This window comes from Varanus komodoensis, unplaced genomic scaffold, assembly GCF_004798865.1.
Source record: "Varanus komodoensis strain SLA01 unplaced genomic scaffold, ASM479886v1 scaffold1, whole genome shotgun sequence".
NCBI classification, from domain to species: Eukaryota; Metazoa; Chordata; class Lepidosauria; order Squamata; family Varanidae; genus Varanus; species Varanus komodoensis.
In genome coordinates this window covers 25,507,679-25,535,163 of record NW_025335268.1, presented here as the reverse complement: position 1 = coordinate 25,535,163, position 27,485 = coordinate 25,507,679, and the positions used below count along the sequence as shown (strand labels likewise).

The following is a 27,485-nucleotide window of genomic DNA, read 5'->3' as shown; positions in this document are numbered from 1 at the left end:
TTCAACTGTGCAAAATACGTCTTTTTAAGTGTGGATCGAAAAAACCTCGGATATACTTAAACTAGTTCTTAAGTTGTAGCCATAATAGCGGTAAGGAAAGCCGCTAGGAGATTTGAATACTTAAAAGCCTACATTTTAGACTTAAATTATGCAAATCTGCTAAAAACGAATACAGTTCTAACACTATTTCCATACAGAAAGCTAGCAAGCCCCAGCCCATCCGTCGCAGCCTGTAAAGGTATTTTTCCTCAACTGTACTACAGTTCCCAAGATGCATCGCGAGGCGAAGGAGAAAATGAAGTGGACGAGCGCTGTAGAACGGCTGTAGGAGGAACTCGCGCCTGCGCCAAGAGGATCCGGTGGCGCATTTGTCGCTCAGGCCGGCGAAGGGGCGTCTTAAGTGGCGGGCGGTGGTGACTTTAGACGCGGCTTCTTCGCTGAGACGGGCCAAGGGACGGCTGAGAGGGCTTGGATTAGACCGGTGAAGAAGTCGAGGCACGGTAGATCAGAGCCCTTCAAATTTATGCTTAAGGAGGGTCCCTTTCCGTCTCTTCCTTGCCGGAGCACTTGCCTGCCTGACTTCGCGTATCCTCCCTTAGCCTGGCAAAGGCGAGTGCGAGTGCGCGGGCGGGGAGGGTCGGTTTTTGCACTGAGGAGTGGCTGCTGTCCTCAGGCCTGCAGTGGGCAGAAAATAGATCTTCAAATGTTTTGGACTTAGCTCCCAGCGTTCCTGACTATTGGCCGTGCAGACAAGGGCTTCTGGAAGTTGAGGTCGAAAACATCTGGGGCTCTACCTTCTACCCATCCGTGTTCTACGTGGATCTTGCCCATCCCGTAGATAATGTTGGATTATAATTCTTGTCATTCCAGGCTGGCTGTGCTGACTAGGAATTATGAAAGTTGCAATCCAGTGCAGCAGGGGCCCTAGGTTGCAGAAGAGTGTTAGAGGGTTTGTTTGTATCCATAACCTGTAAATTGCTCAGAGCCTATGGGAATGGGGCAGTATATGGAAATTAAATACATGAAAATAGCTATATGCTCAGAATCCCATTATTGAGTACCTTTTTCTGTTATGGATCATTGATCTAACACCTCCCCCCCCCCACACACACACACACTGCTGCTGCACACAGTTATTAATGAATTGCATAATTGCAGTATAGGAAGGATAGATGAACTGATGCCCTCCAATGTTTTGGCTACAGATCCCAGCAGCCCTCACCAGCATAGTGATCAGAGATTGTAGAAATTGTAGTCCAGAATGCTTGGGCAGTATCCATTTGTCTAATCTTTTATGTACTTAACTGTAATACAAATGTCATAATTAGTAATATTGCAGTGTCTAGCAGATAAAGTTGGGGAATTGCCTCCCAAAGCTATGGCTGCTTGGTCAGTGATGGCTGGGGAGATAAAGAGCAGGGCAGCTTTGATGGTAGGCAGAGCCATTAGCAAAAATAGACAAACATTCTCATTCATTCCCTCACACATGTGGGGGAGGGGAGCAGCGTTTTGAACTCTAGGAAAAACAGGATGGAAAATTTAGCAATTTAACAGAGATTGGGTTTGACTATTAAACATGCTGATATAGTAACTTATCAAAACCCTATTTTCATTCCCTAGATCTTTAAAGAAGTGCCTTGAAGTTCTGTTTCTCTTGATGACTAACAACATTCCTCTTGATGCAGTTGGTAGAAGAATCCTTTGCAATGGAGATGTTGGAACAGTTCTCTATGTCGGCAGTGTTCCTCCTACTACAGGTAGAAAGAATATTTTCATGTCATCACATACCATTCCTACTTTCTTTGACTTGCCATTCAACAAAGCATGAAATTAATTTTGCATTGTTTCCTGAGGGTCCCTGTGCATGACTTTGAAAGGAGTTGCAAGCCCAGTGACTTATGGCACTTGTTTTGCTTCATATAAAATGTATAAAATGATACAAGCAGAATTTTTTCCATTTTGAATCTTGCATTTGTAAAACAGTGACTTTAATTGCCTTAGGAATTTGGCTTGGAGTGGAATGGGATAACCCTCAAAGAGGAAAACATAATGGAAGTCATGAAGGAATACAATATTTCAAATGTAGGTGAGTTAATCTTGAAATACACAGTATTTTTGAGCAATTAGATGAAGATGGGTAGGGAGAAGAGAAGGAATTAGGAAAAAATGAACTTGTAATAAGCTATAATTTAACTTTGAATCTTGGTGTCATGTTTATATGGCAACTTTATTTATTGGTTTTATAATTCAGGTGTGCTGTTCTTAAGACAGAGCTACAACAACTGTGTAGCTGGTAGAATCTCACACACTCATCAGCAGCTCAGTTGAACAGTGGAATGAAATGCACTGTCCTAGGATTGGGTTTATTATCTCTGGAAGAGGACAAAACCTGTTCCAACTGCAGCAGTCACTTTCTAGAATTGCTGCTTTCCCACCATTAGTAGTAGCAGAGAGTCAGTGATTTTGTGGTGGCCCATGCAGGATGGGAGACACTTTCATGTGTACTACCTTCCAGCAGCCACTGTCCCTCAGATTCAGGGATAAAAGGGTTGCTAAATACCAGCAATATATACACACTCAGTCCCTTAGCTGACACCAGAGGTAGCAGCCCCCAAGGCCAAAAATGTTGTGCTCCCATGCTTTAAGTGATGTGTCTCAATCTGATCTAATGTCTCATTGCTGCTGAACAAGAGTAATTCATATGGTATTGCACAGTTCTAGGAAAAACAAGAGCAGGAGAAAACATGAGCTAACTTCCACTGCTACTGCCACCACCACTGTCTGCAAAAGACATCGTTAGCTCCCATCCCAAAGGAAAGCGTAAGGACCACAACTACCAACTCACTCCTGGTTTCACTTGTAAAGGGTGGGAAGTGGGTACTTAATTCAAATTCTATAAAAGAGTCCACTAGCTAAACATCTGTATTTCCTCATAAGCACAGCTTATTTCTTTTGGGAAATTGGGAGAGTCACTATGACTTCCTGTAGTTTCCACCCATTTTATCTACTTAATCCTGTTTAGATCTTGCCTTGACCTTCACAGACCTGTATACAAATCCTTGTGCACTCTCAGCCTGTAGTGTGGAGATGATAATACTGATACTTCGTGGGCTGTTGTGTGTATTATTGAGGAACTATGTGAAGCACAACACGCTACAACAATATACTTAATGATTATAGTTTAGCTCATCTTTCCACCAGAAACTTAAAGTGGCTTGCATAACTTAGATACAAAAATGTAATAGAAAATCTCAAAAAGAACCCTCTCCCAAAAAGTTTCTAAGTTAAAGGATTCACTTATTAGCTGTATCCTCTTTGTAGGCACTCCACAGGTGGGTCCTTTATCCGTCCAAACAAAGCACATTTTGGAGTAGATTTTCTTTCTGCTGTCAAGGAGAAGTATGGAGCAAATGAAGATGATCAAGATGTTGAACATGGAACAGAAACATTGTTAGTTTTTAGAAAGAAGGCTGTGGAAACTGTTGGATTCAATTCCGTTAAAGAGAAACAAAAGCAAGTATGCTTCCTTTGCAAATGAATGACTTCAGAACCTTGAATATGTTTTGGTGCTCTACTCACATTTATTGTTGTCCATGTATACTCCACTTTAAAAAAGTATATGCAGTTGCCAAACAGTAAGTCTTTTGCATATTTGGAAGGAAATCGGTTCAGCTGAAGCTCAGAAGTTGCACTGAGTTCAGTGTAGTTTGCTCCTCAGTAAATTTGCACAGAAGTTTAATATCATGACAAAATCATGCAGTCTCCAGATCTGGCTGATCATTTTAAATGAAAACGTGAATTCATTTTTCACCTCTGCAGCCCCTGCCTAAGTGCGAATCTTGTGCCCTGTTTCTTTCTTCTTATTTCTCAAATTTGCCCCTATCAGTTGCTAGCAAACATGAGAGAGTAGAAGAGTGCTGTTACACTCAGGATCCTGCTTGCAGAATTTCTACAGGCTATGGGTTGGCTGCTGTGTGAACAGAATGCTGGACTAGATGGACCCTTGGTTTAATCAGGCATGGTTGTTATGTCCTTTTTTAACCTCTAGAATGCAATATCTTCAAAATTTCTCTTTCACTAGAAGTAATGGGGTGAGCCAGTTCTTTATTTTAGGAAATCTGCTGCCTCTTGACCTTGGGCAGGATCAGCTCATAAGGAGTCATTACTTCTCCCAAACTGACCCAGTTCCTTTAGCAGCAGACAGCTTCTCAGCAGATCTCTGGTCAGAAGACCTCAATTAGTGGTTTGTTTTTGAAGAATTTTTTCTTTGTCTTAGAGGAGTGGATTGGGAGGGAAAGTTTTAATGCTAGGCTTTTGTCCTTTTGCTTTAAGGTTTCCTGTTTTCCTAGAGATGTCGCATGCTGTGTCATCTCCCCTCTAGAGGCAGTGGCTTACGTCTGATCACTTCTTTTCAGGAAAGTGGAATGGTGGGCCCAGGCCCCTGTATGTGGTAGTGAAAGCTTACTTCTCTGCCACCATCATATTCCCGCAGAATAGACTAACAGTACTATTTTCATCTTGCACAGTGTTTTTCTGAAAAGAAGTCTGAGCAGTCAGTGGCTAACTGTTCTTTTTGCGGGTAAAATTGCTCAGATCTGTCTTGATTTGGAAGTCAAAATTGGGGCAAGTCAGATTGATCGAACTTTGTAAACTGCTTTCCCAGTTTGAGATTATTTCCATCTTGTAGTCTCAGATATGGAAAGGATGACTGGAACAGTGAGGGCTGCCACCTATTTTCGCACCCTTGTCCAAGTAAATCAGCCAAGATGAGACTGAAGCGATGGTTAAGGGAGAGGATTAATGGCTTTTTACTCCCTCTTTATTTCCTTTTGCTCAAAAGTTGGACTAATATGACCTCCTTTGTCTTAGTAGATTGACCTAATCATTAAGCCAGGTTCAAATCTACCATTCTTGATCATGATGATGGAGAAGGTGATGGCATTGTAGCTTCAGATGTGTGTGGATGGTACTGCTGAAGTGGACCCATATTTCTTCTATTATGTTTTTAATGTATTTGTTTTTATGCTATGCTTTAATTATGATTTTAATTTTATTATTAATTGAATTGTTATCGCTGCTTTGTTTTGTTTTGTTTTGCTGATCCTTGGGGATTAGGTTTCAACCTGTTCTGGAAGGGGTTGTACTCAGCCCCCTGGGAAAAAAAATAGATCTATGGCTTGTTAGTACTTATTCTACACATCCCTGGATCTTCAGGTTGTAGCCAGTTGCAAAGAATATGTTTGCACAGTTATGATTTGTGTGCAAATTGCAACTTTTCCTTATTTGGTGTGATTTGTCAAAATTTAGCCATGCATTGGTAATACCATGCTTAGATTATAGCAATGTGCCTTACAGAATATACTTGAAAAGATGTCAGTTCCTGCAAAATCTAGCAGCAGGCTGCTGACTGGTACACAGAATCAAGGCCCTATTACATAATTGTTGAGAGATTTACAGTGTTTGCTCGTTTCGGTGGGCTCTATTCAAGGTGTTGGTTTAATCTTTAAAGTCATAAAAAGTCCAGGGTAAAGTCCAATTATTATGATCTGCAGAAAAGCCTACATGAAGCCCATTTGTCTAGTACTAAAAAGGGCTTTCTTCAGTGATGCTACCAAATCATGGTATGCCTTTCTGCAGAATTACAGGGGAATTTCTTGGCAGGGTGTTAAAATATACTTCACAAAATTAAAACTATTGATACAATATAATTGATATATGGGGTAAATTAGCACCTAAGAAAAAGATTATACATATTACTCTTACAGTATAAAATGTATGTGAGAATATATTACATACTAGTTTTTCAGCATATGGCCCAAATTATATGATCATCCAAATAGGTTCTATTATAGTAGGGATTCCCCCCAGTGCATACAGCCTTTTGTGGTGCTTCTAGAAGCTGGGTCCTTGGCTCCAGGCCCCACCTTCTATCAGTATTCCTTCACAGGCCTTATCTCTGCAGAAAACTCACTGTTATTTCCAATGTAATTTCCAAAATTAGTGATGGCTATAAGGGTGGAAGGCAGTGGGTGTGGAGATTTGCCTGCCCAGGGGAAATGACTGCAGTTTCCCATGCAGGTTGTTCCCACTGTTCCTCATCCCCGTTATTTTGTATCTGAGATAATAGCAGAGATGCAAGGCAGCCAGCCTTGCTCTGGATCCCTTTATCTGTGCTTCATCCCTGCTTTAGTTTCAGCAGCAAAAAAGATGGACAGAAACTTGCAAATACATGTGGAGCAACACATGATTCATTTCATAAGTAAGCATTGTCCAAACCAACTTAAAGGTGGTGGACCATTATCACTAAATGAACTGTTTCACATAATCACTCTGGGTTAAAGAAGCCATGGTGGCTTGTTTAAGCCATGATGCATGCAGGCACAATTTGCCCAACACAGCTTTTTGCATTATCCAAACTCTCTGGCATTACAGGCTGGAGGAGAAACAACTCACAAAGAACCCCAAAACAGCCACTGAAATAGACTGCAGAATTTCTTTTGTCTTATTTGTAATGGAAAATTGGAAAAAATGCTATATGTAGAAGTGATTCTAGTGTCTGTTCTGAAAGTCCCACTATTCAGCTTCACTTAGGTTCTAGACACACACTGGCTTCCCAGAGATGTGCTGGTCAGAACAGTTCTCTCTGATGATATGCGGGGTCTGATTATTAATCATAAGGCTTCTGTCTCCTGGCCACTTACGTATTGCAATCAAGATTTTTCTGTGCCTGTTAGCCCAGAATTGTATATTAATTTCTTTCACAATTGGTAGCTTATTAGTATTATGAGAGCCAGTGTGATGTAGTGGTTAAGAACATGGGACTGGGACTCAGGAGATCTGAATTCTAGTTCCCATTCAGCCATGGAGCCAACTGGGTGACTTTGACTAGCCATTATTGCTTTCTGGCTAATTTTACACTCTTTCCTGCTTTGATTATTTTGCATTAGTTTGATCTTCTACAATATCCGGACTTCTCTATTATTTTGTGCTATTTTCAATGGCTTCTCTTTATATGATCCCAGTAATCAAAGCATAATTATACTTCTTTAAAAGACCTTTTAGACATACTATTCTCAAGAATAATTATACTATTTCATTAATTTTTAAAATGTCTGTTAGATTTGCATGTCCCTTTTGCTTTTGCATGTTGTATCCTAATGAGATACTTTTCTTGTAGGCAGCTGAATACTTTGAGTGATATCTCAGTAGATGAATGTGCAGTAAGTCTTGCAGGTCAAGATGGAGAAATCAGAAGAACATGCCCCAGTATCCTTTTTTTAAAAATCCTGCTAAATTATATGTTGTTAGTTCTTACAAGTACTTTTAAATGTAGAAGCTTATCATGAGAGCCCTAGCCACAATATTAACCCATGGCAAAGGTTTTGAATTCCAGGTTGTTTTGATGTAGGAATCAAGTTCTGCTAACAAGCCTTGGTTTAGTAACCATGAACAATCCAGAAAGGGAATGCATAGTGCCACAAAAGAATTTGGGTACAGTGAGGGAGCAGCTAAAGGAGGAGAGAAACAAAAAACTCAGTGATTAAGAAAACAAACCCTGGTTTGTTTGATCATCATTTAGAAAACCCTGAATAGACTAGCTGACAGCAGATTAAGTAAACAAATGCTTAGCATCATGTATGAACCTGTGGTTCTGACTACAAGGGTTTGCATGTGACTAGGAACACAGGTGACTCACCTCTAAACAAGTATTGCAACCTAAGCCCACACAACTTACCAGCTTTCTCATTTCAGCAGCTGAAATGGCTATTCAGTATGGCTACTCATAAAAGAAACTACACTGAATGATGGAGGACGAAGGAGAAGTGAAAGGGACAAGATTCTTGCTGATTTTGTCCCATGCATTTAATGATGATGTTGTTAGTCACGAAGTCGTGTCTGACCCATTGCGACCCCATGGACAACATTCCTCCAGGCCTTCCTGTCCTCCACCATCCCCCAGAGTCCATTTAAGCTCACACCAACTGCTTCAGTGACTCTGTCTAGCCACCTCATCCTCTGCCATCCCCTTTTTCTTTTGCCATCTATTGTTCCCAGCATTAATGTATTTAATAGTTTAATGGATTTCATTGCAATATTTAAATTTGTTAAATAAATTTATTTAAACCCCAGATCCCCAGAAAGTAGCCAGGAGGAAGAACTAGAACGCTTGAGGAGCAGGATGTATGTTTCCTGCTATAAAAGCCTTCTTCCTCCAATGTGTCCTGAACATCCAAGGATGCTGGTCTTGAAGGCTCCCAACTGCTTCCTAGGATGCTCTGAGAAGAGGACTCCAGTAACCATAGATCTTTTTTTTAGAGCATGTCTCCATTTTTCTGCCCCACCCCCCACAAGTTCAAAGTTAGAGTGTGGGATATCAGGTTCCTTCCACAAGAGAGTGGATTAGAAGGGGGAGAAAAGCTAGGAGCCAAGATTTTTGGATGGCTGTGTGCTTTAAGAAGTGAACGTTCAGGGACAAAGTATAGTGAAGGGCAGCAAAAATGATCAAGGGATTGGAGCAACTTCCTTAGAGGAGTGGCTACAATAACTAGGACTGTTTAGCTAAGGAAAAAATAGTAAGAGGAAACATGATACAGAATTCAAAATAATATGTGGGGATGGAGAATGTGGTGGCAGGAAGTATTTTTTCACACAACACACAGTTAAACTGTGGAGTTTGCTGCCATGGGAACTGGTGATGGCCACCAATTTGGTTGTCTTTAAGAGGAAATTGGACAAAGGCATGGAGGAGGATGCTATCAGTGGCTACTAGCCTTGCTGGCTGTGTGCTTTACTAGAAGCAGTGTGCTTGCGTACATCAGTTACTGAGGAGCTTTGGCAGGAAGAGGCTTTTATGTTGCATTTATTTGATCAAAGAAGGTACCAAGCCTCTTAAATGTTGGGCTTAATGTGTGTGTGTGTGTGTGTGTGTGTGTGTGTGAGAGAGAGAGAGAGAGAGAGAGAGAGAGGGAGGGAGGGAGGGAGGGAGGGAGGGAGGGAGGGAGAGAGAAGTATGTTAGTGAGTGCATGTGTGCAGTTCTCATAACCCCAGCAGACACTCAATCAGGCTGCAAGGGCAAAATGCCCCTGAGCTATTGGAAAAGAGTATAACTGACTTAGATTCTGTTTACTACTTGTTTGGGTATGTAAAAAAAATGAGCTTGAGAAATCTATCTGTTTGTTCATGGTGCTAGAATTGCATTTGGCTATGGAAATAAAAAGATGTGCCATCAATAAGGGAATGAATGTTGATAGAATTAATGTTTATATTGAAGCTCACAAATATTAGAATTAAAGAGTGTGCACAGAGACATAAAATTACATTTAAATTCTATGTTTTTGTTATGGACAAGAAAGTCATAACTTAGTATTTATGCCTGGAAATGATACATTTAATGCAGATAATCATGTGCAGGTTGCTACTTTTTGGACTCGGGTTATAAAATTTGGATATATTTTTCCTAACCGAAATACTCAGACATCACACGAATAGATCTATCAAAAAATCTTTTGTCATCTTGGAAAGAGGTAGTAGCTATTGCTTGCCAACTTGAAAAACTAGAAACTCTTAATCTCAGGTATTTACAAATATTTTATAACATTTTAGTTGGGTCTTGAGTTGTGCTCAGCGGATGTTTCCAGATCTCTGCCCATTCCTCCCCATCGCCCATGCCCCTTGAAAAGCTGTATCAGGGTGTGTGGGGACCCTTGGATACTGCAAGATGATGCCAGGGAAATCTGCAAACTTTCCTTCCCTATTTCCTTCCTCAAGCTATTCTGAGAACAGAAAGTGCTTTCCTATTTGTGGGATGCGAGCCTATCTTTACCTCTTTCCTCAGATACTTTTAAAAGCCAAGAAAAGTAATGCTATTTTTGTTAATAGGGACTTGCATATAGGCTCTGCTATGTCCAGAGTACTTTTCACATCTGATTCTCAGGTACAATAACATGGTTTTCAAATATTGGTTCTTTAAATTATGATTCTCATATTGGAAAACAATATGCAGATGATTTTTTAAGCTAAGTGTTACAGCTGCACAGGAAGCAGGGTCCTTTAAAAGTTTTCTAATGCTGCTATATAAAGAGTTACATACCTTAAGACTAACTATAGTTATCAAATCCATGTTGACAGTAATGTGGAACCAACATGAAAACGTTCATATGGGTGGAATACAGAAGTTGGGCTGTTGCTGTGGCTTCACTGTTACTAGAAAATATTAGGTCTGTGCACCTAAGATTCTAAACAAGGGATGTCTAATGCAGTACATTAAAAAATATATTATTAGATCTCCCAGTGTTTCTGTTTTTCATTAAGTCACAACAGGGAGCTCTTGAAAGCAGTAGTGGTAGAGGAAGGGGTTGTTTTTTGTTTTTTAAACCTTTTCCCTGTGCTGTTTTTCTGCACCTAAATTGAAACAAACACAAGACATGCCAGTCTTGCTTTGACTTGGTGGACTGGGGAAAACATGGGCAGGAGTGTTAAATCAGGAGGCCATCACAAGGGAAAGGATTAAGCCCAGAGAGCATTGGCTAATAAGGATCGTTGAAACATAATAATGAAGGATGAAATAAACTGCTCTCATCTGTGTGAATGTGACAAAGTTTTAGTCAATTTGGAATTCCTTATAACTTCTCATTAATTAAAAATGGAAACATTAGAAGATACAATAATAGATACTTTCTGAGGTTTGGTTTTTAATTCAAGGCTTTAAATTCTAAGGTAGTACCTTACCACTAAGTATTACTTGCAAGTTTGTCAGTTTGTTGTGGCTGGAAATCTTTGACCATGCATAAAAATACTTTGGCTTAATCTTTTTTCTGAAATACAACATTTGCGCAAATGTGCTCAAAACACACCTGATTACTTTCATTCAAGGTTAATATATTTATATTAATATAAACAAGAAATAATTTACAAAAATGTAACAGAAGGGATGCAGAAGTCTTTGGGGAATCGCAGATTGTTAAGCAGAATCGGTTCCATTAATTAAAATGAGAACTGCTTTTCTGTTCTTGGCATAGTGACAACAAAATGAGATTTCCATCTACTCCACTGCCTGCTTCAACAGCGTTTTGCAAACTGAGGGTACTAGCGCTCAATCGAACAAGAGTGACATGGGCTGAGGTAATTCACTTTCATTTCTTGAATAGCTTGCAGTTATATGTTGATCATATAATCTTTTCCCCAGTTCTCAATTAAAATTGCTTAAAACAGCCATACCATCTCCATATTGACATCAGATCACCTTCGTTAATACTTTGCCCAGGCAAAATCAATGGGAGAAGACTATTAAAATGAATTAGTTGTAGTACCATAGCATACCATGAGGAAGGCTACTAGTACAAGATCATCAGCTTCCTTGTTCACATGATCAGGCAATTAAAAAAAAAAATCCTAGAACAGGCTATTGGTTATTTGAAGGTTGATCCCCTAAAACAAGCCAAACTGCTTAGATTTGGGCTATACGTCAAGCTGCATCAGGGCAGGTGATTAGAGAAGTGATGCCGAGCAAATGTCAGACATTAAATTAAGTCACCATGACTTATTTCAGTTTGGTAGACCAAGTCATTTTCATAACATAAATGGGATCTACATGAAATCATCTTAAGATTATGAGTTTGTTCACATGATCGCCATAGCCAACTTCCACAGTGGGTTGCACTGCCCCCTTTTGAATATTCAAGACATGGCAGGCAGATGCCGTAACTTGTATCATGTGAACCTGAGGAAGAGGGCTTATGCGAGAGTTTAAAAACCTAGGTGCTATTTTAAGGTTTAACACTCATATAGGCCACATGCACCAGGTTCACATGACAGGATAAGTCAGTCATGTACCACCTACTGTAACTTGAATATTCATAAGGCTGGTCAGCACACAACACCAAGTCATGGTGGGCCAAAGTGATTGTGTGTACATGATCTGTGACTCACTCATCTGGCTTGCACATAAGGGTAGTTCATGATTTATCTAATCCATGAAATACCAGGGTGCAGCATGATTGGGCATGCTGCATTCTGTACTCCCAGCACTTCCATTTGACATCCAACCTCATAAACTACCTAGGAATGCCTTGGCACTGTATGTGGGTTGAATCAGAAATCTGGGTGATTTAAACCTAAACAAGAAACCATGGTAACTTAAAACACTGTTTGACGTAACCCTAAAAAGCCCAGAGTGCCGAATTTGCATTATATTACACTTACTTTATCCAATTACAACTACAAGGGGTGTTCCTGGGTTGTTTACAAAGCCTGATGTAAAGTGGGAAAAGTAAGTACACAGGAAGCATAGCTCATGATGAGTTACTAATGTATAGTTTATGTGCAACCAGGATTATAGAGTAATTTGGATTGCTAGATTCAAATTATAATATATATTTAAGGCATTTCTTATCCAGCTGTGATTCTAAATGTAATGCTTATACATTCTTCAGTTAAACTGATTATTTTAAAATTGTATTTATTCCACTTACAAATGTTATGTGTTTACTTAAGTGGTTTCTTTTATGCTATTTTAACATTGGCTTATGTTAAATGGATTTTTGTAAGAACCTAAGCTAGTCTTCCTCAACCTGGTGCCCTCCAGATGTTTAGAAGTACAATTCTCATCAGCCCCTGGGCAGCAAGGCCAATGGACAGGGATGGTGGAACTTGCAGGGAAAAACATCTTGTGGCTTCCAAGCTTGGAATGCTGAACTTACTTTATTTTATTTGAAAGTAAGTTCCAGTGATGTTAATAATATGTCAATAAATTTGTTTAGGACCAAGATGACTGTTCTTTAAAATATTTTATATTTAAATTTTAATATTTACACATTAAAACAGATATCCTTGAAGTATTGGTTAGACTGTTGGCTTAAGCAAGATAATGAATTGATGCATATGCAACTAGCAGAAGCTGACTTCCCTACCCCTAGCAGATGCCCCACTCTCTGAAGCAGCTCCTCTTCTGTGCCTTGAGCTATAGCATGGAAGACTAAGTGGGGAATCTCCAGAGATCAGGTGGAGACCTCTAGCCCTTGAACAGGGCTGGTGGGAGGAGGAGGGGGTACAAAGGCCTGCCTCTGTCAGACCCACTGTGTCTGCATTTATCTCAAGATAACCAATTATTGTCTGTTGAAGAAATCTTAGGTCTTTACACTGGTACTTGCCTTGGCAATATGAAGGTTTAAGAATCTCAAATTTGAAATACAGCTAGCACATTTACATAATAGTAACTCTCTGGGCGGCACACAGCAAATTAAACACAAATGTAGGTTTTGTAGCTTATAATTAAGCTTTGAAGGAAATTTAATTTCTGTTGAGAGACTGTTACACTATGAGTACCAGTGAAAGGCTCTTTGCTGTGCAAAAAAAAAAAAAAGCGGGGAAGCTGAGATAGAATAATTTTTAATTGATAATACTTATCAGTCATCCAATATCCTTCATCCTCTGGGAGACATACAAAAATTAATAATTTTAATAGCAACTGATAGCAAATCTATGTAAATAAAATTCAGTATAGCAGCCTTACAATTAAGCCATCCATTTACAGTGGAGAAGATTAAACATTGACCATTTTCTTGCATGAAAGAAGAAAATGGAAGGTTAAACCCTGTACTTGGCCAGATTGCTCTACTGGACAGTAGCAGGCAACTTGCAGACAAGACATTGAGGTTGGGGAGGAACTTCCCCAGTCCTTCAGCTAAGATCTGGATTAGCTCTGAGTGTTCATGGAATTGGTAATGCTGCTGTTTTGCTTTCATGTGTGCTATCCAGGTATAAGATTTGCAACTGGTGTATTAAATGTTGTTTTCCTATTAGGTTCTTTTGTGTGCTGCAGGATGGCCAGCTCTTGAAGAACTATCTCTTGCTTCTAATGATATTTCTCTTTTAGAAAGGTATGAGTTGCAAATGCACTAGCCAGTATTTTGTAATGGTTGGTTGAACATCCTGTGTTGTTTTAGTTATCATGTCATGTTGACAATTATGCAAGATGCCAATATGTTCAAGTGTGAACATTAGATAGGCCCATGCACACACAAAATTTGTACCCCACCTTTCCCTTAAAAAGAGTGCTTAACAAAGATTAGAAGTTAGCAAATAAAAGCATATCCAATAAACAAAAATGCATCAACAGTAGATAATATTTTTGTATGACTCTTGTTTTGTCCATGTAAATAGCAGTGCAAGTAAGTGAAACTTCCCTACTTTTAAAAAATGCTGTGACTGCTTAGTTAGCCAGTAAAAGGCTGTTTCATAATAAAGTGGTAGTTCAGCTGTGACAACAACTGTTGGCTTGGTGGTCATGACCAACCCTTTGGCAAACCAGTCTGGCTTGAGGTAAACAGGTCTGTCCCCAACACGTGTCAAAAGCAGAACTTGCCACTGAGGAGTAGGGGACAAGTGGAAAAGGAGTACTCAGGGTTGAAGCTTTAGAGCATTCATTCATACTTCATGGCCCTTTTGGCAGTACGTCTGGAACCACTTTATTGCTTGTTTGATTAAAAAACAAGCAGTTGAGTAGCCAAACATTATCACATTGGATCAATAACCTATAATCATCACTGCACAAAGGAATAGCAAAACACTTAAGAGGACAAAAGGAAGAGAGCATATGTTTAAAAACTGCAGTTACAGGTTCATCAAGCAAAAACTGTGTTCAATATTTAACCTTTACCTTTCCAATGCAAAGTGTGACATTTTTGTTCATGGGATGATATATTTATTTTGTCCTAGAGTTGTTATGGCATATTAAAAAGAGGGGAAGCTGAGATGAGGAAGCGTGCGCGCGCGTGCGCGCGCTCTCTCTCTCTCTCTCTCTCTCTCTCTCTCACACACACACACACACACTGTACTTTTAACTAAAGACATGTAAAACTATTTTTAATAAAATAATATTTATTAGAATTGCTAGCTAAGAAAAATACACTTTTAAAATTTGACATTAATAAGAATCCAAATCTCAGCACATCAGCTGGAAGAAAGACAAAGGGACTGACCTAAAGACAGTAATAATCATGAGTCTATTGGCTGGTAAGGTGCATTTTACAAAGCATCATCTAGCACTTTACATTTTTCACTTGTTTCCCTGTTGCAGGAAGCTAGTTTTCTTGGGCAGTGGAAACAGCACCCAGTCTTGAGTCCTGTGCTACATTACATTCTTCAGTCATGTAGGATAGACTAGCACACTTCCTGCTGCTCTGTGCTTGTGTGAGGCATCCAGAATTCTCATTCTTACAACTATGGGAAAGAGCAAGCACCTTTGGAAACGCCTGATTCCATTCTGAATTGTTGGGCAGCAACAACAAAACTGGCAAATGTATTGCTGGAAAACTGTGCCAGTGGCCATCTGTTGGTCTTTAGTCTGTAGCTATATGTTCTCAGTAGGTGGTCTAGGTTGTCAACTCAACCTCTTTGTAAAAAAAAAAAGCATTGCAACAAAAACAGCTGAGTTAGATTGGCTGGGATAGAAATTGCCCTAACCCAAAACTGTGATTGGTTCAAGGATGGTTTTGGCTGGGTGCAGTGGCAGCAGGCAACAGTAGTTAAAAACAAATCCAGTTGCTCTTGCCAGTATCATAACGGCATTTCGGTTACTGGCAGGGAGCAAGCAAAGGAGGAGTGAGGAAAACAGCCCAAGGATTAGAAAAAGAAACCAAATTTGGTTTAGTGGTCTGCCAGAAAAACCCAAAATAGGTCAACACTGAGTTAAATAAACCATGGGTTAGTGTTATGAGCAAACCAAGTGAGTCACAGAGTATTTCATTCTGCCTTCAAGAGCTAGTAAGATTAGGTGGTGTTTCAGTTCTTTATCAAGCACAAATGAATGAAGATTGTGGTCTGTGATCATTAAGCTGTACTGTGCAGCAACTACAACGTCCACATAATACAAGGTGCTGAAACATGATGATCAGAAAATCAATGAATGAGACAGTAGTTTATGTTAGAGTATAGCTAAGGGATAAACATTTCCTTTTTAGGTTTTTATTGTGAAGCATTTATAATACTTTTTAACCCTTTTTTTAAAAAAAATGGTCTTAAATACAGCATTTCTCCCCTTATACACCAGACCTGTTGATGTTCTGCAAAACCTGAAATGGTTAGATCTTTCATACAACCATCTAGATGAAAGTCAACTTCATCTGATTGCAGATCTTCCCAGGTATTCAAGTATACAGTTGTACTGCTAATATTCTTGCCCATGTAACACAGCATAGTAAAGGCAGCAAGGAGAATTTATGCTAAAGAATGGCTGAGAGGTGGGTAGTACACAAATCTGCAACCATATCCTTGGCCATGGAAGCATGGCATGCTGTGTACCAGGTCTACATAAAGATGCAGTAAGTTGCTTTCTGCAAAGCGGTTTCAATCAGTACTTCAAAGAACTGGTGTAGAGCTCTACTATAAAACTTCGATCAGTGGCACTTCCCATTTTGCGGACCTTTAATATGTAATGCTGCATTTCTGCTCTTACATTGGAATAAGTTCAATGGAATGAGCTGCTAGTTTGCAATTGTTAATAATTTTCTCTTTTCTTTTTTTGTAAATAATGTTACGAAAGTTCAAGTAAGATAGTGTGTACTGTGTATAAAAAGTCAATAAAGGCAAACTAGAAATTATACAAGGCACAAACTCCATTAAATATTTGTTACAACTTACATATTGTATTCCTCTCATGCCAGCCAAAATGGGGTTTGCACATACGGGCTTGAAGCACTTTTTGCTAAAGTTCTTTTTCAGATACTCTTTTCTTTGGTCAGGAAGTGTATTTGATACTATCTGCAGGTTCAAGTCATTTCTTGACTTCCCTTACTTTTTTCTTTGGAGGGTGGGGCAAAGGGTGCTGTACATTGTGTCTTTGCATAGAAGAGTTTTGCTTATTAGAATTGTGTTGCACTGTGCTTTGATTCACTAGATCATAATGCTTGCACTGATGATTTAGCACAAGGTGCTGCATATGAAACCTAAATTGTATCTCATATTTTAACAGCTGTACTCTGACTCTTAAATTTCAGGTTAGAAAGGCTAATACTTTTAAACAATGGAATTTCTTCTATATGTTTTCCTGATGCAGGATTTGGTATGTAAATTGAGTGATGCTACATTTTTCTATTTTAATTCTTTTTTAATTTTTTTATTGTTATTTTCATTGAAAAGTAGAATGTAAAAAAAGAGAAAGAATACCAAGGGGTCTTACACAAAGGGGGTTTACACAAATGTAGTATCAAGAAAATTTCTCAAAAACTCCATAATTGTTATCTCTTTACACTCAGTTGAATTAATTAGTAAATAAAACTCATACAACAATTTTTCTAATTTATAATATATAATGCTAACTTATTTTTCATTCCTTTAAAAATCATTTTAAATAACAACCAAGCATTTGTACTGGAATTATGACTAATTATATTTTACAAGCTCCATTAATAAGTAAATGGTATATAAGATTTCTGTTTATAATTAGATTCTTTATTAAATTAAATTATGTAACTAGTTTTGCCATTACTGCATATTCAGCAAGTTTATTTTTCTTCAGTTGGGTAGTCTTCTGTGTTCCATTTTTAATGCAATTATAACTCATGCTGCTGTTATCATTTATTTAAATAACTCTACCATATTCCTTGCCCATGTTTCCGGTACAATACTCACATTCTTAATATACATAGGAAAGTAAATTTTCAAAATTTTCTATATTTCTGCATTTATTTCTTTCCAAGATTTTAAAACTTTATTACATGTCCACCATATATGGTAAAAAACCTGCCCACTTCTTTACATTTCCAGCACTTTCCATTATATTTCTTATCTCAATATCTTTTGGTGTAATATACCAACAAGAAAACTACTTCTACCAATTTCATCTTAATGCTTGGCTAGCTGTGAATTTTATATTCTTCTTCCAGAAAGTTTCTCATTGATGGAAAGATATTTCTTCCACAAATGTTTGCATCCAACTTACCATATTTTAATTTCTTAAGTTTCAGTAACTTATTAGAGTAATTGCTTAGAAAGCCATCCTAACAGGTGTACTTTTTGCTGTGTAATCAACTTTTCAAATTCTGTCAGGTCTGTTATAATGCCTTTTCCTGTTTGAATTTCCTTTTTAATCTTGAAACTAATTGGTAGTAGGGAAGCAAGTCTGTATTTTTTCCTTCATCTTTTAGTTTGTGCCAATGATTGATTCCTCCTGGTTGATCAATCATATCTCCATAAATTATAAAATCATTGCTTTTGCTTAAATGCAATAATATGCATCTATTGGAGACATCAGAGGAAAAGTCGGGGGGGGGGCTAATTCTTTGCATTTTAATTCTTTAATGTCTCATCAGTTTATTCTTTTTGTAGGCTGCAAGACTAAAATGTTTCCTTCCATAACACATCTTGTATTAAATGGCAATAGAATTGCAGAAGTAAGTAAAATATCAGTGCCACGTGTGGGATTGTTAATAGAATGTGGATACTCTTGTATCTATAAACTTTATAGATTTATAAATTTGTAAACATATTTGTTTTATTTATAAACTTTGTATCACTAAACTTTTTGGACCCACTTGGCAATTTGAAAAATGTTCCTTGGTACTAATCCACTGAGAACTGGTGCAATGGTTAGAGTGTTGGACTTGGGAACTTTGGAAATCCAGGTTCTAGTCCCCACTCGTCCCTGAAGCTCACTAGGTAACTGGGCCAGTCACTCATTCTCAGCCTAACTTACTTCACAGGGTTGTTTGGAGGGATAAAATGGCATTATGTGAACCACTTTGGGTTTCTCACAAGAGGAAAAAATGACAGGGTACAAAGTGTGGTTGTGATGATGGTGGGAGAAATAGGCAGCTGTAATGGATAACTAATCTACCCATACAACTTGAGTACAAGGCAGAGGTGGAGTCTTAGCCCCATTTCATTAAAAAAAACCTAATTTGAACCCACTGATTTCTGTTCTAACAGAAACCTTTTTCACAGAAAGCAGAGTAAGGCTGCAGGGTCTCCATGAGAAGCAAGCCATCCTGGCTAGCTAGCCACAGTGGGTTCTTGTGTCATCTGGATCCAGAGTACTTCCTACAAGGTGGCTTGCTTTTGGGCAACAAGCCATGGGTTGTGAGTTGCTGGAGGCAGTGAGTGTAATGCAGAGTATAAAAGCAAACCGCCCTTGTCACTCTTTGCACTGTCAACTGTGTTGCCACTAGTGACCAAGCAGCACTTTGGAGCAACCAGCCCCCACTAGTTTGTTACTATTTAGCTGCAGGGAGAGGGGCACAGTTTTGATAGTAAGGGGGAGGTGCAGGTGCCTGAAATCCGGAGCCTTACCTGGCAAATGTCCCAGTAAATTATTATTTATTAAACTTGTTTAAAAGCCGCCCATTGGCATTATACTCTGTTAAAGTGTAGCAGCAACATCCATGGACATTGACAAGGCGGGGCTTCATGTGGGTTACTTTACACACACAATAGCTGGTAACAAGTTTATCTCCCCATTAACAGTGCAGTCTTTTCGTGTTTTACTATTGCCCTGACAATTAACAGCACCCTCCATCTTCACCCTTCCCTGAGTCTCTAGGTACGCTGGGAGATGTACATTCTACCCTCTGTGTGTGTGCATTTACTTTTGACAAGCTATCCTTTTTTTAAACCCATCTAGTAAATGATAGCCTTTTTGGATAGGAAAATATACACAGATGTCATGACTGTACAATCACTGGCTGCATAATGGGGCTCTAGGGAAAAAGTAACAGATCACAAACAAAAGGGGCTGTGGTTGGAGCAGGACAGGGGAATGGGGCCGCAAAAACGGGAGTCTCTTCTTCTCGGTGGCTGGATGCACTGGTAGCGGAAGCACCCATCTGCAGTCACCGGGTATCATTTCCAAAGAGCATCTCTGAGCCCCAGATGTGGCGTACAGGCATTCATGAGAAATTATGGCAGCAAACGGACCCCCCGCCCCCGGCTTGCCAAGAAGCAGTGCCAGCTGCTGTTTTTGTTTTGAGTAACTGGAGAGGGGGGAAAGTCCTCAAGGGAAACCAAGGAAGATCACCCAGGAGTATACTGGTGCCAGTTGCACTACTTCTGTCAACTCCAGTTCTATAAGGTGTTACAACCGTCGTCTTTTAAACTTACAATCAATTGAAATTGCAGGACGAGAACTATATCATGTTGGGTTAGGCCATTTGCTTAGAAGGCCTATGTGGCATAGCTTTTTCAAGTAGTTGACATGGTCACCGTTGCATCTTCTGAGTGATTTTTCTAGCACAGTCAATTTGGTATCCAGTTGTCCAGAATTAGGGGTGGCCATCTGGTATGAACATGACTCAGGGTTATCTTCCAAATCTTCCAAGATTTCAGCTTTTATTGTATATAGGTTTTTTCAGTAATGCTATGCTAATCCCATGCATTAGTACATTAGCTACTACTTAATGTAGTACAGACATTCTCAAACCTTCTGCCCCCAGGGCCTGCTTGACCTGAAAATGAATGATTCCTTCCAATCACAAAATGGTGGCAGATGGAAACAGAGTTTGGAATAATCTGTTGGCAATTCCAGATATGCTATTTTGCTATCTAACTGCTATTTGGAAATGGCTAACTTCGTTGCCACAGCAGTTTCCTTGTTGCAGGGAGTTCCATAATTCACCTTTCCACAAATTCAGTACAGTTAATCAAATGCTTTGCCTGGCTGGAGGGGAGGGGGCGGTGTTGGTGTTCAACAACTCTTATCACTGTTATCAGTAATAATTGATAATGGGCCTTGGTGATGAGGAAGATTCTGCCTGCTTTCTCTTTCCAGTGATAACAGGGATTACCAGCCTTTTGCCAAGCCCTCCCCCGCCCCCAAGCTTCCAGGTGTAGGCCTCCAAGGGAGTCAAGCCTTTGTTGACCAGATTAGGTCAGCAGGTTTCCCTCCCCAGCAGTACAGTGGGAAAGTTGTTTTGTTTTCTTTCCAATTTTGGTTGTTCAGTACCATGTTTTTCCATTTCCTTGTTTCAGTGGTCAGTTTTTAATGAACTTGATAAACTGCAAAGGCTTCAGTCATTGGATTGTCGGAACAACCCTGTGATGGATACAGAGGAGAACAGAGAGACTGTGAAACAGCTTATTATCGCTAAAATAGGCCAGCTAAAGTTTTTGAACAAGTCTGAGGTATGTAATTTTTTTCAGTCAGTAACACTAAGGAAGACATGAAGGGCAATGTTTTCTGAAACTTTTAGACCACAATAACATGGTGCAGAAGACTTCAGTGAGTTTTCCTGATCAACTAAAACGTGATCCCAAAGAACAGCCATAAAGAGTAAGGTTATGTTTTTTAACAGTGCTGCCGAGTACTTGTCAACTTGGATCACAGTCTTGGATGCTGGCAACCTGTCCCCAAAGCTATGTGTACTTTTTGACAGGGTGCCTGCACCAGTGTGGCAGTGAAGCAAGTGCTGCTTACTGAAAGCATACAACTTTGTTGCAGTTCTAGTCCAGTCATGCCACTACTCCATGCATTTCTGATTTGTGTGGCTATCAAACTTTGATTAAAGTGGGTAAAGTAGCCCATAAACCATCCTGTTGAAAACAGCAAATAGGATTGGCAATTGTTATACCTCATCCTAGACTTTATACTGTTGATGCTTAGAAATGGGACTTAAAATAAGAATGTAAGATGATAAGATGGCTTCCCATGATAAACAAGTAGTGTTCAAAGATACCTCAGATGAAAGTTAGCTTGACGTTGTTTTGTTTCTGTGAGAAGGCCAACTAATACACAGAAACCATCTCTGGGATTCAAAGAACTATTTTAAAAGAAGTCAAGGTTTTGAATGTGTCTATGCAATTTTGCCTTTTTTTCTTCTTCTGAGCCATATTCCAAACTGCTTTGAAAGACCCTTCAGCTTCAAAGAAAGTTTGCAATGTTGTTGACGGGGGGTGTTCTTTGAGAAATATGAATCCAAAACCTACTTAGGCAGGTGTGAAACTGGTTGCATGGCTCATTTGAATCCCAGGTTATAAACATGCACCAGTGTTGCTACTTCAATATCCTGATGTTCCAGACAGGATATGGCTAAACTGTGGGTTTCTATAATTAAAGGAATGTGGATACTCATCTGTTATTGCAGAGCAAGCAGAAGAGCCATTTGTAAACCTAAGAACTGGTGAGAACAAAAGAAGACATCAAAGAGGAAGCCAGGACTATGAATCATTCGTAATGGAGATAAAGCTGTTTTATATCATATATTTTTGCTAATGTAAAACTCCTGATGGAAATGGACTGAACCATTCCCGGTTGCTTAGATGAAAACCAGAAATGCCATAAGCACAAACATTTTCTGATCAAGATCAACATGATGTAAAAATCTTCATACCCATTTGGCTTTACATAAATTCATTTGGCTACTCTGATGATATTCACCAGAGCAATACATTCTTGTTTTGTCACAGATCTTTCCAGAAGAAAGAAAGGGAGCAGAACTTGATTATAGAAAGAAATATGGACTTGACTGGTTAAAGGCTGGTGGTAATCAGGATCCAAACAAAAACCATCCAAGTGAGGAATTCCTTGCTGCCCACCCCAGATTCCAGTTGTTATGTGAGAGTGAGTATAGCAGTAAAAGAAGGAAGGTCTGTTTTCCCACTCCTAGTATTTTTCTTGTTTCCACCTATTTGCTTGTGTTTCACAGATTAATTGGAAAAGGGAAATGTTAATTATCTGGTAGGTTTCAGCTAGCTTCCCAAACAACCAAAGCTAACTGTTTCCTTAAGTCTTATCAAGTAGCCAATTGAAACCCTTTATATTATTTGTAGTCTGTATGCAACTATCTATGGATATGCCTGCAGGGAATGTCAAAAAGTTAAACTATATAGGAGTGCCTGCCCTCCCCTTATTTGCCAGTATGAGAAATTAGGACATTGATCCAATAAATAAATTACTTACCTTTTCCGCTCCCTAACAGAATATGGTGCACCCGAAGATGGAGAGCTGAAAAAAGAACAGCCTTTCTCCCTAAAAAATCAGCTGCTGAGTAAGATATAAAATTGTACTTATTGATCTAGATACAATTTTTGTAGACGAATACAGTGAAATATTATGTAAATGTTTGTACTTGGGGCAGATGAAGTTTCCAAGATTAACCCAAGATGTGATTTTCTGTACATCCTAATAGACCATATACTATTGGTGACTTGTTTCCTTAGTTCCCAGCTACTCTAGAATTTAATTTTTAAAGATATCCCACGTAGTGTAACTTGTTAGTAAACACACATTTGTTAAGGAAACATCTTTAAGCCATTCCCTTAAATTTTGGTTTTCTGTGTTGGGAGTTGAGTAGAAATACTCAAAAGCTTTTTCACTTGCCACCAATTATTATATATTGCTTGCATTTGCATGCCACAACAACCTACTATAAGCTATGCAGTGCACAGCAACAGACATTCTGGCTCACTGTGGGTTGGCCCTTTAGTCCCAGTTGGCATTCTGTCTGCTTCTCACTTCTGCTTTTTCCCTCTTAAGCGTTGACATTTAAGTGTCCTGATAAACCTGAACAGAAGCCCATAGAGAAGAAGCTACCAGGTAAGCATAGGAATCAAAATTACATATATTTCTGCATGTCTAAATTGTTGTATAACATTCACATTTTCTGTAGTAAAATGGGTTAAGTTTTTGAGGCAGCAGTTTTTCTTGTCTTGGTGTTTTTAGTCAATAAATGTCTGTTTCTATTCAGATATTGGCATGTCTTTAAAGAGTGTTGTTTTGACACAGAGCAAGAAAAATCAATCACTCAGCATTCAGTGCTTTAAAATACTATGTGCTTAATTGGAAATCTTGGAATAAAACTAAATAAAATTATAGATGAGTAATTAATTTTGATCTGTATTTATGTTGACTTTTTGTATAGAAAATGCTAACACCACTTGTTCATAAACAGGCATCTGAAGTGCTTGCCAAGATGAGTCTTTATATTAAGCTCTTGCCAAAGGCCTAGTTCTCACTTAATTTGCAAACTTGGGTCTGAGCTGTTCCATTTCAAACTTCAAGTGAGGCTAATATAACTAAATGGTTGCACAGTAAAAAGAAATCCTGCATGTACAGAAGATTTCAAGCAGAAAGTTTCAGCTGTATATTGATATTGTTAGTTGCTTAGAGAATCCTGTCGGGCTATTGAGTGGCATATGCATTTGAAAATAAAACAAAAAGGATTTTTGCAGATATGTTACTTTAATTGAGAAATATGCTTCTGTTAATGGAGCTTGATGAGGCAGTCCTCACACACATAACAGAGAGGGACATTTAGGGAATCAATCTCTACTTCTCCCAGCTTAAGCATTCTTTTTGACAAGTGCAGAAAGAAGCTACTAACCCCCAACTCCATTCCTGGTCCCATCAGTCACATATGCCAGTTAGTAATTTACAAATTCAGGCAAAACTGACCTTGAGTGTTGTTCATCTGTGATGAATGTTACATTTATTCGATGGATGTAAGGCCCAGCATTTTCCATGCAGTTTCTGGTGAAAAGCACTATTTCTTCTGCTTTATAATTTGTGTTACTGCTATATATGATCTACATAATTGGAAAGTCTTAAGCCATTTGAACATTGTATTTTGAAAAGTATTTATTCTAAAATAAAAATCACATTTATCACAAGTTGCATAAAATGATACAGCTTTTTCAAAAAAGTTAATAGAAAAATATTTTTCTAAGTACATTTTGTGACAATAGAGGAATAACTCACTATTGCTGTGCCTTCAGATAAAGCTTTAAATGAAGTAGGGGAGAAATTACCAGGAGCTTGTATTGTCCAAATTTAGAATAGAGATTTTTAAAAACTAACTAACTCCTTCAAATCTTACTACAAAAATACACCTTCATATTCATATGTATTGGTTTATAATTCAAGTGCATAAAGCTAGTGGTAATCTGGAACTAAGTGGCATACACAGTTTTGGGGACTTCATAATATGAAGTCCTAGAATAACATTCATTTTCTCCGGGGAAAGGGCTTTGCTCCTGATGAGAAAGTACAAAAGGGCAAATGCCACAAACTAAGTCCTGAAGGTCACTTAGGTCAGTCACTGTGTTTTATACATAAACTGGAAAATTACCAATTTGGTTTATAGTTTTTAACTACTCTAATATCAGATTGAGGTGGTGCTAGTCATTGTTTCCTCAGAGCTGCACAGAACAGACTCAAACAAATCTATTATCAGTGTTTACTAGAACTTAAGTTGCTGTGATAAAAATGCATCAAATGGTAACAAATCATAGCCAAACAGTTTGTTCTCTCTCTCCCTCTCTCTGTTTGCAGATTCTATGACTATTCAAAAAGTCAAAGGATTGCTGTATCGGCTACTTAAAATCCCAGGTTCAGAACTGAAACTATCCTATGAGAGTTCTAAAGTAAGTCAAGTTCAGTAATGGAACAGTACATGAATTCAGAATACAACTTGCCACACTGCTAAAGTCAACACTGCGCTCTAACACTATTGAGTGAATTGATTCCTTAAAAAAAAGCAGTTGTACCATTATTTGGGGCATTGCTCATCTTCCTTTGAGTAATAGTGGCTTGATTATAATTTTTAGTCTTTTTAAAAAGGTATACAAGTCTAATGTCTACATGAATCTTTTCTTATCTTAGATGAAAGGCAAAGAATTTGAACTGGACAATAACTTAAAGCCCTTGCAATTCTACTCAATTGAAAATGAAGACTCCATTCTGGTACGATGGTAACAGCTGCCCTTAGCGAATCATTTGGAGAGTAGTTTTATGCCACTTAGCAGAGCCTCTACAATTAAGTCTATATGCTGATTTGTAACTTGTGTGGAAGACCCTTGATATAAAAAAGGAAAGCAATTTACTAGACAAGCTGCTAGATCCTGCACCTTTGTTAATAAATAATCTTCTTAAAACAGTGGCATGCCTCATTTTTTGAGAAGAGGAAAGCTTTAACCAACTTAATAAAACTATGCTTAATCCATGGTTTGTGCTGCACTGCTAACTTACAGAAGTCAGTTAAAAGCTGAGGTATTCTTATTGCCCATCTGCCCCAGTAGTCATACACTAGGAAAAAGCAGAAGATCACTTCACTAAGAGAACAAAAAAAAATCTATTATATGAAGAAAGGACATGCTCCCTTGGACCCTCCTACTGTTGGTTAAAAAGACAAAGATGTTGCTAATTTCTGCAGCATTCAACCCCTTCCTTTATAGTCAACTGTATGGCAGTACCTGGGGGTGGGGACAGTAGTGCAGTATCAGTTACTTCTCTCTTCTTGGATATGGAACACAAATTCAAATGTCCAACAGTAGCATAGCTCTAATTTCTCAAGTTTAAAGAAGATGCTGTATGTATCCTAACTGACCTCTAAAGCAATGCAGATTGGCCCAGAACTGCCCACTTAAACAATTTTTACAGTAGTATACTTGCCTTCCCTCACCTCTTACTCGTTCATACACTAAATGCACAAGGAATCAAATTTATCTACCTGTGTAGTTTACTAGTAAGGACAATTGCTTTGCATTAATATTTGGCTTTGTAAAACTACTCTGTGTATGTTCAAAGTGGAAAGTATCCTGTTTTTATGAAAAAGGATATGGAAACACTGCTCTAAGGGCTACTTCAAACAAGACAGATTACGTACATCTGTGAAGAATGTGTGAATTTCATATGTAGTTTGCCACCCATAGTCAAGGTACATACCTGTCTTGTTGCATGTAAGTGGTGGGTTAGGAGCACAAACATTTGTCACAAGCAACAAACTACAGGGGAGACTCGTGGGATTTCTTTTGTTAGAAGCTGCTTGGAGACTTTTGCCTTTTCTTCTCCAAAGCATGGCTGAGTATGCGGAAAGTTTTCCTATAGCATTGTTCATATGATGCTGTAAGTTCATGCTGTAAGCCTTTATCTTTCTTGACATTTGCAGGGATCTCCACAACGTTCCTTTATTCTCCAGAGGTCTGCAAGTTCTTCTGGAGAATATTGAGGAGAGGATAACATACCACTTTCACATGTCTTCTCACACAACCAGAGATTGTCCTGTTTGAAAGAGTTATTTCAATGGCTCTATAAGAGCAAACCAAATGCTATAAACATAGATAGAAGTTTCCTAGCCCCAGCAAACCAAAGTTCCAAAGACAGCTTCAGAATCAGCTGTTTAGGCAAAGGTTCTCTTACAACATGCAGTTTTAAAATACAGATAGTATTAGTTAATTAATTCTCAAACTTGCATCTATATGGAATATTATCTTAACACAAAGACTGAGTTAGGAACAGAGATGGTGGCAAATACTGGTTTAAGATGGGCAAAAACTCTGTTATTGACAACGGAATTGCACAATCCGCAAAAGTGAAGTTTTAAGAGCAGGAAAAAACTGAAATACATTCACATTAGTTCTTTATGATGTGGTTAGCACAGTTAACAGCTCTCTAAATTTAAAGAAAGAACTAGGATAATGGCAGTTCAAGCATCAGCTATCAGGTTGCATGCCACCACCTGAGTACAAATAATTGGCAAACAGCTTTTGCAATTTATAATTA

The 27,485-nt window shown here is 38.7% G+C and overlaps 2 protein-coding genes across 8 annotated transcripts in view; one reads left to right on the top strand and one right to left on the bottom strand.

Moving 5' to 3' along the window:
* The first annotated feature begins 309 nt into the window (after positions 1–309).
* On the top strand, positions 310–25,860 carry TBCE (tubulin folding cofactor E). 4 transcript variants are annotated; one of them, XM_044420057.1, is made up of 17 exons: positions 310–495; positions 1,621–1,757; positions 2,002–2,086; positions 3,322–3,513; positions 7,178–7,266; positions 9,476–9,575; positions 11,020–11,122; positions 13,802–13,878; positions 16,050–16,142; positions 16,996–17,060; positions 18,326–18,390; positions 20,960–21,112; positions 22,394–22,547; positions 22,906–22,974; positions 23,463–23,522; positions 25,257–25,348; positions 25,587–25,860. In XM_044420057.1, exons 2-17 carry the CDS (start codon positions 1,658–1,660, stop codon positions 25,677–25,679), a joined length of 1,590 nt encoding a protein of 529 aa, XP_044275992.1. In that variant the 5' UTR covers positions 310–495; positions 1,621–1,657; the 3' UTR covers positions 25,680–25,860. The 4 variants fall into 4 exon arrangements, with proteins under 4 accessions (XP_044275992.1, XP_044275984.1, XP_044275976.1 ...); XM_044420049.1 differs by having other exon boundaries at positions 311–500; XM_044420041.1 differs by having other exon boundaries at positions 313–609.
* Positions 25,861–25,933: 73 nt separating this feature from the next.
* B3GALNT2 (beta-1,3-N-acetylgalactosaminyltransferase 2) overlaps positions 25,934–27,485 on the bottom strand; it is a 33,735-nt gene continuing 32,183 nt past the window's right edge. For 3 of the 4 annotated variants that reach the window (XM_044420076.1, XM_044420090.1, XM_044420083.1), the window contains one exon: positions 25,934–26,984. In XM_044420076.1, the coding sequence (XP_044276011.1) occupies positions 26,850–26,984 (135 nt within the window). In that variant the 3' untranslated portion in view covers positions 25,934–26,849. The remainder of the gene's footprint in view (positions 26,985–27,485) is intronic. The other variant, XR_006413736.1, reaches the window with a different exon arrangement.